Genomic DNA, 18,284 nt, shown 5'->3' with positions numbered 1-18,284 from the left:
CTTCAAATTGTATTCCAACTTGCAAAAAAGGTAATCTGCTGTTCATGAAAATGAACTAATGGAATGGTGGTCTCAGTCACACAAAGAAGAAACATGTGATGGACAGCTGGTATGCATAATAGCTTCTCTTGTCAGCCTAGAAGGCCAAGTGTATGTAACTCTGCATACTTATCAATAGGCTACAGATCTGAATCCCACTTTGGCACGGATGCAATGCAAAAGTATTTAGATTGCATCATATACATTTTTGATACCTACTGCAGAGTGCCACCCAAGGTGGAAAAACAACTTGAGACTAAATGTAACCCTAAATTGCAGCATGGATGATTTGCTGGAGGTTCTCAATCTTTTTTTTTATCCAACCCTTATGAATAATAATGAGTATAATTAGCTGCTATGGTGAAAGTCTACTGCAACTTTACTCTGCTATAAAGAGATTTGTAATTCTTAAAATTTTAAAATAAGTGAAAAATTAGTCATTTTCAAAATTTATGAAAAATAAGACACCAAGAATCTTGCAAACAATCACATTTATATAAACAAAAAAAAATGTACATTAGCTATTCTTTTTGAGGAGAATCTGAAATATTTTTGCTGGATAACATCAATGGCTGACGGAATGCTTCATATAATCTTTGTGCCTGAAATTGAAATAAATATCGCTCCATGTGATTTTACTTCACACTAATTTCAAAATTAAGTTAATTTTCAATTTTAAAAAAAATATTTATAGCACATTTTTTAGAAGGCTCACTATCCTTATTTAATTCCAAAATATCATAGAACCTGTGGGATACACATAAGAATGGATAATAATTGCTTAATAAAATTTCAGAAATGGGATCATAAATGAAAGTTATCTAGAAACAGAATGGATGACCATGTTAAATTAAGCAGGCCTTATGCATTGAGAATGATTAAGTTTATAAAATCTTCATTTTTGCATCTGCCTGTGCATAAATCTTAGTTTATTAGGTTTAGATGAGAAATTATATTCTTGATTTCAACCATATTTTTCTCACCTGTACACACCCATGTTCATAGAAACCACATCACCCTACTAAAACTATATTTATGTAAGGTGTTTATCATTAGAATTTTATTGTATTGCATCATCTATCACTCCCACAGGTTTCTGTATAACATAATAGTTTCTGCTATTGCATCAGAATTTCTTATGCTATAAATATCACTTATAAATCACAATATAAATATCACACAATATGAATAGTTACATGCATTTTAACACCTTGAAGAAAAAGTGTGATTAAAGCTTTGAATAGAGAAGGCTATTCCTCTTGTGAAATAGGGTCTTGTAGTCAATCTACTGTGGTACCACTGCTGTCAAAAGTGAAGGAAACTGGATCTGCTGAAAGGAAGAAGGGGGACAGGAATGCTGAGATCGAGTTCAAAAAGAGTCTCTGCTTCAAAAATCACCACGTATCTTCCGGAGAACTGAAATGGAACTGGGAAGAACAAACAAGAGTTGTGGCAAGCTTTGTAACTGTCAGGAGAAGACTCATTTGACAGGGACTGATAGCCAGGTGCCCTAAAAAGAAGTCCTTGTTAACCAAAAGAATGAGATTAGCTCAGTTAAATTGGTGCAAAGAGTATGCTAAATGGATCTGTGGTCAGTGGAAAAGAATACTTTTTTCTGACAAGAAAAAGTTTAACATGCAGGGAACCAACAGCAGACAGTTCGAAGACAATCATGGGAAAAATTCAGCCCTGACTGTGGTGTCAACAGTCAAATTCTCAGCCAGTCAGATGATCTGGGACTGCATGCTGTATCATGGTATTGGTCACTTGCATTTCACAAAAGGTTCAGTGAATGCACAAACATACCAGAAAATTTTAAAAGAATTGCTGTCTACTATCAGAGACCACTTTATCTAAAAAAAAAAAAAAAGCTTTAATTTTTGTTGCAAGTGGCTCAGTGAACACTTGATTCAGTGACTATTGTGGCCAGGAAACAATCCAGATCTCAATCCCATTGAGAATTTGTGGTGCCAAATGGAGACTGAAATACACAAGATGCTGAAAACATTTGAGGAGCTTCATTAAGCCATATAATATAAGGGTATGGAACCATGAATTGACAGATTTTGTCAATGCCTCGCTGATGCCAAGCTGTAATAAAGGCAAGAGGACCCAGGAAGTACTAAACAGAAAAAGTGAATTTTTAGTTTTGAATGTTAGTAAAACTGTGTAGTTGAACTAAATTTTGATATGGGTATTTGTTTATCCAGTGAAAATATCAGTGTCCACTCCATTTTGAAATATTTGCAAATTTGTTGTCATTTCCTAATCAGGTTACATCTTGTACTAAAAAGAGCCAAATATTAATCAAAAATAAAATGTTACATTACCTTCTTCATTATTTGTGACAATTATTGTGTTATTATCCCTTTTCAAATAGGCAATCAAATTTAATTACAAAAAACATGGTTACAGCAGGTGATGCGGTTTCTATGAACGTGAGTGTATCACTCTGTCCTGTTGCAGACTGAGAGTGACTTATATTTTTAAGCACCTCCGTAATGCAATTGGAAGAATGATGGTATGTTGTGCCCTTCAATTGGAAAAGGCATAAGTTTGATTCTCATTGTGACGAGAGGAATCTTTATATGGTTTTTTTCAGTTGAAGGTGAGTTAGCCAATCTCATATGGAGGTAGCAGGGTTTTTTCTCCTGGAAACTGGTTTTTCATCCCACAGACAGACAAATCAGCCTTGAGAACACATGCAATTTACAGACAAAAATACTAGTGGTGGTGACAGGCAGTAGATGGCATTGGTGTAAGTAATGATGATAGTGATGGTTTGCTGTAGTTGGTGGAGGATTAAATGGTAGAGACAGAGAGTTGTAGAGCAGGTGTCCTCCCTCGATAAGTCTTTGGACTCCCTGGAGGTGTCATGTAATAATAATAATAATAATAATAATAATAATAATAATAATAATAATATGTATACAAAAGATCAACTGGCAATTATTTACATGGATTTCTCTGCATTCAGGCAGACTTTACATTGATTTTTAAATATAATAATTACAAGATTGATGAAAAGAACAAAGTGAATTTTAGGATGATGGCTGTTCATATGCTTCTATTTCATTATATAAACTGATATCATGGGATCAAACCTAGTGTTCTCCTCAGTTGGTCATAATTTCCTACTTTGCAGTTCGGTGGTTAAGTATGTGGATTTTCTATTCAAAAAAGTTACCAGTCTCCTTCAATTATAATCAGGTCTAACATTCTTTGGCCTAAGTTCCTTCTGTTACATTCTGCTTGAGGAATCTACCTCACAAGAGTTTAATAAATTTGGCTTCATTCTTCTCAAGAGATTTCAAATATTGAGATATTTGAATAAAACATATTTGGATCATTAAGAGCCTCTGTAACTCAGTTGGTATAGACAAGCCCTTTGGTTAGAAAGATCCAGGTTCAAATCCATCAATGATGAGAAGAACCTTTATCAGGTGTTTTCAATTAAATGGTGAGTTAGCTGGTCTTATATGGAGGTGAAGAGTTTCTTTCTCCCAGAAACTTTTTTTGTCCCTCAAAACAGACAAACTGGTCCCATGAATACACACATCTACAGATATAAGATATTAACTCTAACTGCAAGATGGAAGAGATTAGAGCCTCTCCATCTTATCTTTGTACTGCACATTATGGATCTTAGGTAGAAATTCATAATAGTCAAACTTCTGAATGAAGATGACGCTTGACAGGACAGTACCCGTGATAATTACTTTGCGAAAAACACGCACGTGTTTCTCACACCTATAAAAACAAGTTAGGTTCAATAAAATTGTATTAATCTCATATATTTTATTCACTTATCTTAGTCTCATAAAATAAGATGAGAAATGTAATACAAAAGAAACATTGTTTTATTTAAAATAACTATATGAATATAATTATTTATATAAAATTTATTTAAAAAAAAAATTTCATAAGAGATACACTTTCTCTCCCATGCATACAAATTTAATTTCAGGAATAAAAAAAAATTATGACAACAAAGCAAAGAAACATTCTTTTATTAAACCTATCCAGAATCACTTCCCAAATAAAGAACCTTGTCTCACTGATAGACTTCAGTGTAAACAATTGTCAGAAATATAACTCTGCTACAGAAAGTTATCCATTAATAGAAAACAGACTAAACTGCTGACTTTATAGTTCTCAAAACAAATCTTTGGTTCCTTCCTCTGAATAATACAGTTTTCTTCTTGTCTTCAGTATTCTGCAACACACACACACACACCAATTTAGAAGAAAGTACAACTTTGTTTTGCAATAAATGAAATCTTCTGTCTTCAATCTCATTCACTAACTAGAACAAATGCAAGGTTAAATAAACCACAGACCAAAATTAGTACCAGAATTTGCTCTATGCAATACTGAATATTAGAGGTCTTTTTCTATATTTTGATCTTCTGGTGGTCATATACCATTTGAAAGAATACGTATGTTGAAATAAATCTATAGGTCTCCAAATACATTCCTAAAACTTTTTCTCCTCTCTAAACTGGAAACTCATTTTCCTTCTAAACTCCACAACAATGAAACAAACAGCTGATCCCTCAATATCTGTACATGTGCACCAGTTTCAAATTGCCAGTTAACTTCAACAGTGCTCTCCTTGGAAGGTAGGATGAAACAACATGTAAAACAAACTTTTAGGTAAGAAAAACAGTTTTTATTATAGTTTCACTATATTAAAATAATGACAGCTTCTTGATATCTGCTAGCTGAAATGTAGTGTCTTCAACTTGAAAATTGTCAACTCCACATGTTATCTCCATCAACATTATAAAGAAACGTCAAAGTTTAGTGATATTTTCTAACAAACTAGAGTTGCAAACTGTTTTAATAACAACAACATTTTACAAAATTATTTATTATCATGATTCTTTATTCTTATTATAAAGACAAAGACAAGAGAATTTAATTTTAGCAATAAATTTAATTTCAGGACAGAGCATTAAATAGAGAAACTATGCGATTGCAATAAAGGGGGGGGGGAACACATGCTTAATTATTTCAAATTCTTTCAATTTTTTTAAGACTGCTTAATACATAAGTTACCTAATTTATATAAATGCCATATTAGAAATCAGCCTGAAAGAAACAAGAAATAGAAAATCACCTGGAGAAGAGGAGAAGATAAGCTAGGTTCAGAACTATATAAATATGCAGGAACAAGATTCAAAGAAAGACTTATTATTTTTAAATAAAATTTATTCAATTGATATCCCCCCCCAATAGAATGGAAAAAAGCAATTGTGATTCCTATCTTTAAAAAAGGTAATAGAGATGACCCTAAAAACTATAGAGGTATCAGTATACTAAATTCCTGTTACAAAATATATAGCAGAATCTTAAATAGCAAACTAATGAAATACTTGGAAAACTTTATTTTAGAAGTACAGAATGCATTTAGAAAAGGAGAGAATACAATTTAGAAACATATTGCATTTATTGACTTTGAAAAAGCATTTGACAAAGTTAAAAGAAACATTTTTTAACATATTAAAATTATTCTTGTTGAGAGGCTTATTCGCTGGTTATACATGATAACTAATAATTAAGGAATTGACAGCGTACACTAGAAATATAAATTAAATAAACTTTAATGTATACTTTCCGAAATTTGGGGCAGTCTCATGCATCCAAATTTGTTGAGGTTTGGCATGTTCCTAAGCGCTGAGGCTGATTCCATGAATAGTCTTTCATATTTGAACCGCAGCAAGTTCAAATAAGCCCCAAATCTGGGAAACATTTATCAGAAGAACTTCAGCCCAAAGGCCAAGAACTACCAATATAGCCCACCAGGGGGCACCATCGGGACTTTAGGAAAATGATAGCTTCTTAGCTTCGGTTCTCATTTGCTGTTATGTAGTACTTATGTGCACTTGTCTTTGTAATAAGTTCCCAAGAAGATGGCAACGTGACGTTTGCCGAAATATCGGAAAGTATATATTAAAGTTTATTTAATTTATATTTCTAGTGTATGCTGTCAATTCCTTAATTATTAGTTATCATATAACATATTAAAAGAAAGACAAATACCAAATAATATCCTAAAAGTTATCACAAGTATATATGAAAATAATCAAATACAAATAAGATTAAATCACGAGCTATCATATACGAGAGAGAAAGAGATAAACCAAGGGGTTCGACAGGGATGTCCCCTCTCAGCAACTCTTTTTAATATCTACTTAAATGAAATAATAATAAAATGGAATAAAAATTTACATCAAGGAATTAAACTTTCTCCTACAGTAAACTTAAACACTCTCCTCTTTGCCAACGACCACATAATAATTACAAATTCTGAAGATAACTTACAGAAAGCTATATTTTAGATCTAAATGAGATAGCCAAAGATTATGGTATGATAATATCAACAGAAAAAATCAAAAACTATGGCCTTTAAAGGACAAGATCCAGCAAGAACTAAAACAGTAATAGATAACAAGATCTTAGAACAGGTGAATTCATTTAACTACCTAGGATGTATGATCACATATGAAAATGAAAAAGATATAAATGTAAAAATTGCAAAATATTTAAAAATAAGTCTAATTAACTCTGTATTAAAACCAAACCTAGTTCAAAAACAAACCAGACTAAAAGTATACAATACATTAGCCCTACCAGTCTTAATGTATGGAAGCGAAATCTGGACAATAAAACAAAAATTAATAACAGCAGAAATGAAGTTTATGAGAAAAACTGCAAAGTATCTCCTATTTGATCACAAAAGAAACGAAGAAATTATGAAAGAATTAAACCAAAAACCAGTAATAGAAAAAATTAAAAAATATAAACATAAATGGATGGAACACGTTCAAAGAATGAAAACAGAAAGATTACCAAAACAAGCCTTAAAGTACAAGCCATTAGGAAAAAGAAAACCAGGACGTCCTCTTAAACAATGACTTCTAAGACCGGAATAGGCCATGCTAGGCCTAAATCCTTGATATGCATGATGATGATGATAAATGTCATGTATCTGAATGAAAGTCATCAAATACTTCACAGCTTCTTAAGCACCAATTAGGTTGGTTTGATGATGCATTCCACTGTCACCAACAACTAATTCACTAGGTCTGTAACACCTTCCTATGTATTTGATCTAGTCAGACTCCACCTCACACCACATAGCTTTAAACTCAATACCACTTGGAAAATTGTTACTAATATCGCAATCATGGTTGAACTGGAATCATCTGATATCATTAGCAGCACATCTTCCCCTTACCCATCTTGTCTGTCTGTCCTAAAAATACTGGTCTCATTGACTAAGGCAATACTTGACCTCTTTGTTCCTGATATTCCTGGCATTTCTTTATAGCCATGTTACCTCCAGGTTTTTTTGTATGCTCACCTCTGTGGTATGCAATCTAGTAAGACAATTCAACTTGCAGATCTCTATTTACATTGAATACCTTACTTAAAATCAGTTTTTTTTTTTTCATGTCAGGAAAAAAAATAACAAAAAAATACTCCCATCAATAAAGAAAATGTTGAGAAAGAGGAAAATGAATAGCAAGTGAATGAAATCTTTTATTAAATTTAAACTGATTTCTAGCTATATTTCAGTATTAAGGAGAGCATATGCTCATTTCTATTATAACAATGTTTAGAGCAACTGGTATTGCTTGTATAGCCATCAACTCTGAGCGTTGAATAATGTGCATACAGCAACACTCAATGTTTGAAATGCACCCCTTTTGCGTTCATGCATGCCCAAAGTCTGTGGGCCACATACTGATGGCAACACACACAACATGCAACAAAAACACCAGCACTGTTTGCTGTAAATCTATCTTAAGACTGGCAATGCTGGAGTGCTGTTTCTTGCAGGCTAATCTCTCAAGCTCCGACCACAATTTTAAGTCCAACAGATTCAGACTGGGATTTCTAGATGGCCAATCAGATGGTGAGAGTCCTTGCCTTGTGTGCAGGGCTCATACCACAAGTTCCAGCATAGTGTCTTGATTTTGATCCTTTTCTTACAGAAATGCAATATGGATACTCCCTAATACATCACCCCCCACCAAACCATCTCTCTGAATTCTAGATGTATTATGCTACCATCCAGGGCATATACCTGATCATTTTGGCAGTTAAACAACTATTCAATGGTGAAAATCTTCCCATGTGTCTGTTGTTTGCATACTGCCAGAGAAGTGCCTTTGATATTATCACCTTCTGCTGCATAAGTTGTGGTGTACTAACTGATGACTTAGGGGTGAGAACCTATTCCGCTAGGCTCTCACCCCAAGGTCATCAGTTAGTATGCGTGCCATTGTTCTCTGCAAAACATTCACCTCTCATGATATCACTTTTTGTCCTCACAGGATTATGGTGGAAGTGTGCCTTCACAGCCCTCAACAAGCTATTGCATCTTAATGCAGAGTGGTCAACATATTCTTTGGAGGTTAGTCTTTTGTACTATTATAATGGTTAACAGTCCAATACACAAACATCCTACTGATCCTGAGTGTTTTCAGCATGGTGAAAATAACAGGTGGCTGCATTCCAACCTTGTAGAGTGCTATTACAGCTACATGACTCTAATAATCTCCCACTGCATGTTAACCCATACAGCTAGACAATTTTTTCTACTGATAAACATGCGAATGTTGGCTGTGCACAATGCCACTAACAGAACCAGGCTTGTGCGATTCTGTGAGCAGTGCGATGGCGTGTGGAAGGTGTAATAGTATTTATGGCAAGACTGTGTATATAAGCATGTGGACTTTGCTGGTTCACGAGCATGTAACTAAGAGTTTATAAGGCACAACATCAGAATAAGGTGATAGCATTTATTTTAATTATATATATATGTGTGTGTGTGTGTGTGACTCATGATTTATTTATTTATTTTTTTTTTTTTACATAATCTGGAAACTCTCCTAAAGACCAAAAATGAAACTTTCAAACCTCAAAAGCAGAACCAGGCAATTAAATTCATCTTCCACCTAAAGACAATTATGAACATCATTGTTCATAATTGTCTTTAGGTGGCAATTATGGCAGGATTTGAACTATCAACCTGCTGATAACCAGGCCAGCAATAGAATCTCAAAAGAAAGGAACTTCGGATTTCCACACTAGGTTTGTCATACACACAATGGGTATTATTCAACTGCACGAAAGAAGAGATGGGGAAATAGAAGCTGAAATTCCTGCTCCAGAAGCCAAATACAGTATCAGCAACTTCAGATTTCCAATAAGGATGTTTCACTAGACAACTGAAAGTAATTCACTACCTAGTAAGTTTGTTGGTATTTCCTCCATCTGGGAAGATTTTTTTTTTCAGGCTATGAATTTGTAAGTTAGAGATAATTTGTAATACAACAGTTCGAAAAGTCAGATGCATTCAAAATTATCTTCTCAGTCAGTTACTTATCATATATGTAGGGATTTCAAGACCAATTTGTTGAGCAGATATTCAAACCTATCAACTAAAAGTATTATGTTCAGTATTCTTGGCATCCCAAAATCAAATATGATTTAGAGCAGGGTTCATCAATCTTTTTTTTGGTGAAGAGCTATTTTTGATGTAATAAAAAAAAAAAGAAAAAAAAAAGAATTCGAAGGGACAGTCACACAACAGCTCAAGTTGGGAGAAGGAGGGGGGAGTTTTTTAAGAAATCGAAATAGAGTGGGAAGATGTTTTATTAAAAAAAAATATTTTGAAATATTTCAGACACCCCATGAACAAGGTGCACTATGTCATGTAACAAGTCGTGTTTGTAGCCAGTATAAATCGGAGGAATATGATGTTCCCAAGTCAGTACAACTTTGTCCGGGTGAAATGGTTGCAAGAAGGGAACTGAGAGAGTTTGAAAGAGGCATTATGATAAAATGCCCTGTTGCAGTCCTATCTGTTTGCCAGATTATTGACAAATTGGGACATTCCAGGTCAACTATCAGCAATGCCATACTGAGATGGAAGCACAGGGAGTCAACTGCAAGTGCTACCTCACAGTGGAAAACCCACCACACTCACAAAATGTGACCATAGAGTGCTATGAAGGATAATGTTAAAAAAACCGCCATTCATCAGTAGACACATTGAATGTGAAATTCTGAGCACTGACTGGAACAAGAATCTGCACAAAAATCAGAACCTAGGCTCACAACATGGATTTCCATGATATGACCACAATATGCAAGCTCCACATGACCCAAACCAACATGCAGCATCATCTTCAGTGGTACTAAGAGCATGTACAGTGAGACATGGAAGCTTTGTTATGGAGTGACAAATTGCACTACATCCTCTAACAAGCAGATGGATGAGTGTAGGTGTGATGGGTCCCCAGTGAACATCTCTTACCAGAGTGCATAGCCCCAACTATGAAATTCGGAGGTGGTGGTGTGATGGTATGGTCCTGTTTTTCATGGTTTGGCCTTGGGCCTCTGTTTGTGATGACACAAACACTGAACTCCGAGAGATATCTGAACATTTGGACAATGCATGATTCCTACTTTGTAGTGTTTCTAAGGAACTGACCATTGTCGCTTTCAGCAAGACAATTCATCATGTCATAAGGCTGTTGCTGTAACTGCATGGTTTGTGGACATCACACTTGAATGGCCTCCACAGAGCCCTGATCTCAACCCTTATTGAACATCTGTGGGATGAACTGGAGCGTCAGGTGAGATCAAGTGAAATCCATCCCACAACAGTCAAGACCTCATAACATGCCTACAGGAAGAATGGTCCAAAATTCCCATTGATTGCTATCATAGGCCTGTGTCAAGTATGGACTTCAGGATTGCTGCAGTCATTGCAGTGAAAGGAGGTCCTACATCTGATTAAGGTGGGTGTCATGGCTGTTTGTTCCACACACTATGGTATCCACTGACTTCTTTCCAAGTCAGTATACACCACAGTGTATGTTGAACCAATAATGGAGAGTAGTCCAAATGCAAATATTTTCATAAAAAGAAAGGAAAGGCAAATATTTTCAAATATGTCGAAGTGGCTAGTAAACTACTCCATGCATTGAACACCATTTGGTTGCATTCAAACACACATATTATTTTGTTCCTGTTTAAACCATTTTATACTTGCAATATTACAGCAACAATTAACCTCTGATACCTCACAATATATGTGCTCTGCTTGCAATGTGCAGGAATTACATGAAATATGCATTAAAGCAGGGATCTGCAACATACAGATCCCTGCTTTAATGCATATTTCAGTTTTGTTACTAACACAGGCCAACAAATAATTTTTTTTTCCTTTGCATATGAAATTAATTTAGATAGTAATATATTAACAAGTCTTTGCAGCAGTTCAGAGTCTGAATCCTATTTATGATGAAAAAAATATTTATAAAGGTATTTCAGCTGAAAGTGAGTTAATCAGTCTTGTAAGGAAGCAGGGTTTTTCCTCTTAGAAACTTAGGATTTTCATTTTGCATAACAGACAAATCAGCCAGAGAATACATACACAATTGAGAGAAATTGCAGACTAAGTAGATAGGTTTAACTGCCATATTATAGCACTGATTAGGTTTCTTTCAACATTATCAGGGCTTGAGAAGTTTATTATAAATTTCTCTCATACTAAGATGAAAATAAAATCCAGGTTTTCTAAGTGAAAGGTTAAAATTTACAATTAACATTACAAACTGCACTTCACTTGAATTTACTTATCTTCATAGTACTTGCTATGAAATAAAATATGCCAATTCAGACAATGCAATAAATTTTAGTACCTTAAAAACATAACAGTTACATATGCTACTTCTCACTTGGCATGAAAAAGCAGTTTATTGGCTATGACACACATTCTAAACATCAGTGTGTTTTAATTTGATGTGTGATTTGGTGCTTCTTTATTTAATTGTGCATTTAATGTTTAATAATGGAATTTTATGATTACAAGTTCAGTGATACAAGGATTGGATTTATTAGTTGTAACAGTGGGTAGATAGGAATGCGAAACTCTATAGTGGGCAGCATGGCTTTGTAAACGGTAGGTCTTGTCTTAGTAACTTATTCACATTTTATAATAAATGTGACAGCAGAATTAGATAAAGGCTACACCATGATAGTGCTCAACTTTAATAAGCCATTTGATAAAATACCACATGGAAAACTATTATAAAAACTAGAGAGCATAGGAAGGGATATGAGGCTAGTAGCATGGATAGGGGGAAGGCTGATGGACAGACACCAGAGAGTAGTATATGCTGGGATGGAGTCTAGGAGAATGATGGTGACTAGTGGAGTACCACAGGGTTCGCTACTAGGGCCATTGTCTTTAATTTGTATATCAATAACATTGGGAAAGATTTAAGATTAAAGTTTTTTTTCTACTTGGTTAGACTGTAATAAATTTAGTTTAATCCTTTATCCAAGTGTAAGAAAACAAAGTTTGCACCTGAAGTATCTTCAGGACTGAGGCAACTCATGGTAAAGGTGGACCAAGCTCTCATCACTAATGCATAGCATTATACATGTCCACAAGGAGATGTACTTTGCATTATGGTCTCCCATAATGCAAAGCAAAGTCTCCCACAATGCAAAGCATTATGGGAGATACTAAGACAAGGAGTGATGAGAATTTGGTCCACCTTTACCATGAGTTGCCTCAGTTCTGAAGATACTTCAGGCGCAAACTTTGTTTGCTTACACTTGGATAAAGGATTAAACTAAATTTATTAAGAGCGGATATTCAGTTGTTTGTTGATGATGATGCAAAGCTAGGCAGAGAAATGGTTGATAAAGGTGATGTAGGTATCCTGCAGGATGATTTAAATAAATTGGTACTGTGGACAAAGGATAATGATTGTCAATTTAATGTTGCAAAATGTAAGGTTATGCACTTTGGGTTGCATATAGGGGTTGCATATAGTGTATATATTGCATATAAGGTTGCATATAGTGTATCATATTGAAGGTATTTTGTTAAAAAACTTGATAAAAATAAGCACTTCCATATCAAAATTAATTTGCCAACACAACTGGTGTTTGTGGAAAATGTTCAATTCTACTTTGATTTGATACATTCCTTTTTTTTTTTTTTTAAATAACCCACATATGAAAGATCATGCAAGATAAATTATCATCCTATAAACTTTAAATGAAACAAATTTTACTATAATATGCTTCATGCATGCCAGTCAAGTTAACTGAGTGAATAATGGAGAAAAATTGTCTGCAGGTAGTACTCAGACTTATAGATTACCACTTTACAGATCTACCATATCTAGATATTCACAAACAAAGATGTTTGTGAATATGTTCAAGTAAGAGATGATTTTCATCACTTGATGTGAGGCAACCACAACACTTATTAGATGCTCAAAAATGTTCTATATATTTGATCCCTTGAACAGAGATTCTGCATTACTTAAACCTTAACTTGGCCATTGTTCTGGTGCACAATAGATGTGTTCAAGAAAGAGATGATTTTCATCGCTTGATGTAAGGCCAACCACAACACTTATTAGATGCTCAAAAATGTTCCCTATTTGGTTACCTGGACAGAGATTCTGCATTACTTAAACCTTAAGTTGGTCATTATTCTGGTGCACAATAGATTTTTAATTTTTCATGAATGACAGTGATATATAATAAAAAGATTTTAAAAAAATCACAGAATGACAAATTTCAATTGAATTTAGATTTATACCGAAATTTACAGATTTTAATTATTTGTTGTTTTACCTTTAATGGTCCCATACCAGGACATAATGCAAGTTCTTCGGGACTGGCTTGAATTATCTTTTTTAGTGTCTAATAAAAGAAAGAAATAGTAATGAGATACTTTTTATAAACTTTCTAAAACTAAATACAAGTAAGTTCTTGAAGTTGCTGTTTAAATATTGTTTCTAATCACTAGGTGGAAAGAAAAAATTCATGCATAATGACCTAATCTAATGTAAAATGTATTTAACTGAAAGCAACCAAATATAAAGAGTAGGGAGGGCATTATGGCTGATTTCTACAATCCATTAAGATGATTAGCTATCAAAAATCAGTTATTCAGGATTTTAAATGAATATCTTTTATTTTCTATACTAACAGGAACAGTTACATGGGGATGGATGATAAAAGAAACTACTTAGATCCTCAGGCCTCTGGATGAGTGTACCTAAAGAGCATGAGATATTTTATGTTAGCAAGACCTTACAACTTTTTAATGAATGAAAATGCCCCTAAAGTTTTCTGGCATTATCAATCATCATAAACACACTAAAAAAATAAGAGTTCCCATTGAGGGATGAAGAGCAAAAAAGTTACTTAATGGAACAAACCCCAAATATCAGCAGAGTTCAATATTGGCACTGAACACAAATGCATCAATGGAAAAGAAATGGAACTAGCAGAAGGACTGTATAAGTAAAAGACTGACATAATATGGCTGTTACTAAAACAAAGAAGACAAAAACAGATTTTTTCTAAGGAATAAATATACAGTGTTATATTCAGGCAGTAACAATCAGGAAAAAGGAAATGTAACGACAGTATTCAACACTAAATATGAGGATAATCTTTTTGAGCAATATCAAGTTGAGTGATGTGGGTTATTAATTTTTGAACATGACTATAAAAATTTCACTAAGCATTTCAGGGAAAAAATAAAGCATGCAAAAGACCATTATCTCTTAATGAAATTTTTTTCTTCTATTAATGATAAAAGTAAAGAATGAGGGTGGGTTAACATGATAATTGGTAATACAAAGCAGAAATTATGTGAATTCCCAGAGAGCAATGATGTCACTGTTGTACTAAAGAAATGAACAACCACTTTACAAACTATGGTAGTTTTGATTTTGATCCTACAGAGAGGATAACGTATTTGAGTCACATTCTGTGGATTAAGAATTCCATGTATCTATATGCAGTAAATGAAGATAAGATAAAAAGTGTAGTAATCAGATTAAAAAAAAAAAGGGGAAAAAATGGCATTTGACCATATAAAGGTCAAAAAACCAAATATTATCATTAAACATAAGTTAAAGTCTTTACAGTTAATTCTTTACACATTTCATTAATAAATCTTTTGAACATAGGAAATTTATAGAACACTTAAACGCTTCAGTTATTCTGCTATTTAAAGGAGGCAACAAAATCGAAATCAGAAATAACAGACCAATATCTATACTATCCACAGTCTCAAATGTTATTGAAATCCTAATAAAAAAACGATTCATTTAGATCCAATTCAATATCACACAAAAAGCACTATACTAGAATTCCATACAACAGTTTATAGCGGAATAAAGGTATATATACACAGTAGCCATTTTTCTAGATATACTTAAGGTGTTTGCCTGTGTTCATCAGGACCTATTACTACTGAAAATGTCTAGATACGACATTAGAATCGGTCTTTAGGAGTTAGACTGGTTCAGATCGTATGAGTATTAGAAAACAATATACCAGCTACAGCACATTCAATAGTGCAACAAAAATAAAATACGGAGTCCTGCAAGTTTCAGTGCTAGGACCCATCCTATTTTTAATATATGTTAATGATCTTTGTAAATACAAACATTTTGGCAAAATAATATTGTTCATTGATGATACGACATTAGTATACACTGAAACGATCCATGAGGATCTAGAAAATCAGAGTAACCATGATATGTTGAAACTAAATAAGTGTTTTAATAGTAATGGTCTTAAAATTAATACGATAAAACGAGGTATATGTACTTCACGTTAACAAATAAGCTAGATCACAATATAAAATGGCATGAAACGAAATGTAGTGATATCCAAAATTGTAACTATAGCTTAGTCAAAAACCAGTCAAGTATTTGGGCCTTCCTATCAATCTGAGGAATTTACCCAAGAATAGTATAAGCATCTTAAGAATGCTGCATTTACAAATTTTTTAACATAATAAGTTGAGGTTTGTAATTAACAGGGTATATTATGTTAAAAAATTTGTAAATGCAGCATTCTTAAGATGCTTATACTATTCTTGGGTAAATTCCTCACTGCAATATGGTATCAAATGTTGGGCTGGAGATTACTACAACAGTCTACTTCCTTTACTTTGATACAAATAAAAATTAGAACAATTAGAGCTATAGCCATTACTGACTTCGCATTCAACCAATGATCTGTTTGGGGATTCATAATATTTTGCCAACGCAGAAACTCTATCTTTATTGTTGTATATTAATTATATGTAGGAAAGAATGTTGTAAGCTTTACGGTATATAATGTAGACTATGGTTTACACTGTGGCCGGAACTTGCTGGTAATACCAAGGCAATCAAAGAAACCTTTGAATACCTAGCAACAAGCAGCTACAATAAACTCCCAAATGAAATAAAATCAATAATATCAGAATATGCTTTCAGAAAAAGATTGAGACTAAATAATGTTGACTTTTATTTTAAACGTATATTATAAAAGATCACTATAAATTATACATCATGTCCAATTATGATTATAATAGATTATAACTAAGTATACCATGTTATGCGAGCCCTCATTGATACGGTCATTGGATTTTGCAGCGACTGTATCGTGCAAACTTTATGGCTGGTTTTTATTTGTCTATAACAAATATCAGCCCAAAATAAATGTAAAAGCAACAGAAAATGTTGATAGTATACTTGAATTGTGTATTTATAAATATTATGTGTATGTGAGGAGAATACAAAACTTGTCATTCATTCAAAAAAAAAAAAAAAAAAAAAAACCAAGCAGTCACAGCATGATTATATTAAACATTTAACTGGGCAGAAGGGTTAAAGTTCAGATAATCACAGTACCAATTCTATAAAAAGGGAAATAAACCAGAATATAATTACAAAGAAATTTCCCCATCGAGTGTTCTTGATAAGGTTTATACAAGTATGCTAGAGAACAGGCTAAGAAAAATTGTGGACGGGAAGCTTGGAGAAGAAAATGCTAAGCTCAGGCAAACAGAAGTTGTTAGGATCAGATTTTTACTTTAATTGCATAAAGGAGGATCTAAGTCAGTGATAGCAAATTATAGACCAATCAGTATTTCAGGAAGGGTGGTATAAGAGTACTGGAAAAGTTGGTCAAAAAGAGAATTCAGGAATGGGTGGATAAGAATAAGAATTATGTACAAGTTACTTTAATTTGTACATAAATAATATAGTAAATAATTTGAAGGGAGATCAATTGTTTGCTGATGATGCACAGTTGGGTAGAATAATAGTTAATCAAGATGATGTAGAGAGCATTCAAGATGATTTGAATAGTTTGACAATATGGGAAAAAACATTATGAATGTCAATTTATATGTTGTAAAGTGCAAAGTTATGCATTTTGGGATAAAAAGATTACAAGCTGTGTACCACATTGAGAAAAATGTACTCCAGGAAGTAGATGAAGCCAGGGATTTAGATAGAGTTGAAGTTTAGAGTTCACATTGCTAATGTAGCCAGGGTAGCTCACAGGATTACTTTGTTATTGAAGAACACACTACAAACAGAGATAAGAGAATTATCATTCCTCTTTATAAAGCCTTGATACCAACCATATCTGGATTACTGTGCTCAGGTCTGGTCAGCTGGGTTTCTTGGGAATGAGGAAGTGGTGGAGAGGATCCAGAGGTGAGTGACCAAAATGGTGAATGGTCTGTGGAATGCTCCCTATGAGGATAGATTGACGGTCTGTGGATTGTAAAAGTTGGTCAATAGATGCTAAAGGAGGGATATGATAGAAACATTTAAGTTACTTAAAAGCTTTTATAGGCTTGATGCAGAGGAAACGTTTCATTATCCTGGAAGTTGGGTAAAAGTGTGGTTAGCAAGTGAGGACTACATTTTTCACTTGGAGAGTGGTGAATGAATGGAATGGATTGCCTAAGTCAGTTGTAAGTGCTTTTTCTGTTAATGGTTTCAAGGAGAGGTACAACAGATAGTGTTGATAGTTTGGGTCTCTCATGATGAGTTTAAGGACTCCATTGAGGTGCCCATTCAACAACAATAACAATAATAATAATCAGTTGAGAGACAGGAGTGCACATCATCCCCCCACGGTTATTATCTGCATGGATCACATTATGAAGGAAAGCGTCATTAAATCTAATATCAAAACTGGACATGTTAATCTCAACTCTTTACTTTATACAGATGATTATATTTATAAACAAATCCAGTACAAGTCAGCAGGATTCACTGTCTAAATTATATAACTTCTGTAACAAATTTGGTATGAAAATCAGCAATAAGAAGACAAACAATTAAAACCAGGAGAAATATACTGAAAACAAACTACATCCTGAAAAGAGA

The 18,284-nt window shown here is 33.7% G+C and overlaps 1 protein-coding gene across 1 annotated transcript in view; it reads right to left on the bottom strand.

The window, feature by feature from the left end:
* Positions 1-513: 513 nt before the first annotated feature.
* The window catches only part of Ercc1 (DNA excision repair protein Ercc1), a 147,832-nt gene continuing 130,061 nt past the window's right edge, over positions 514-18,284 (bottom strand). The window contains exons 9-10 of the mRNA XM_090411366.1: positions 13,723-13,791; positions 514-641 (exon numbers count right to left, since the gene is read on the bottom strand). Coding sequence (XP_090267492.1) covers positions 561-641; positions 13,723-13,791 — 150 coding nt within the window. The 3' untranslated portion in view covers positions 514-560. The remainder of the gene's footprint in view (positions 642-13,722; positions 13,792-18,284) is intronic.

Source organism: Typopeltis vanoorti, chromosome 21, assembly GCF_054136105.1.
Source record: "Typopeltis vanoorti isolate ZY-2024b chromosome 21, IOZ_Tvanoo_1.0, whole genome shotgun sequence".
NCBI lineage: Eukaryota > Metazoa > Arthropoda > Arachnida > Uropygi > Thelyphonidae > Typopeltis > Typopeltis vanoorti.
This window is presented reverse-complemented; position numbering and strand designations above follow the sequence as displayed.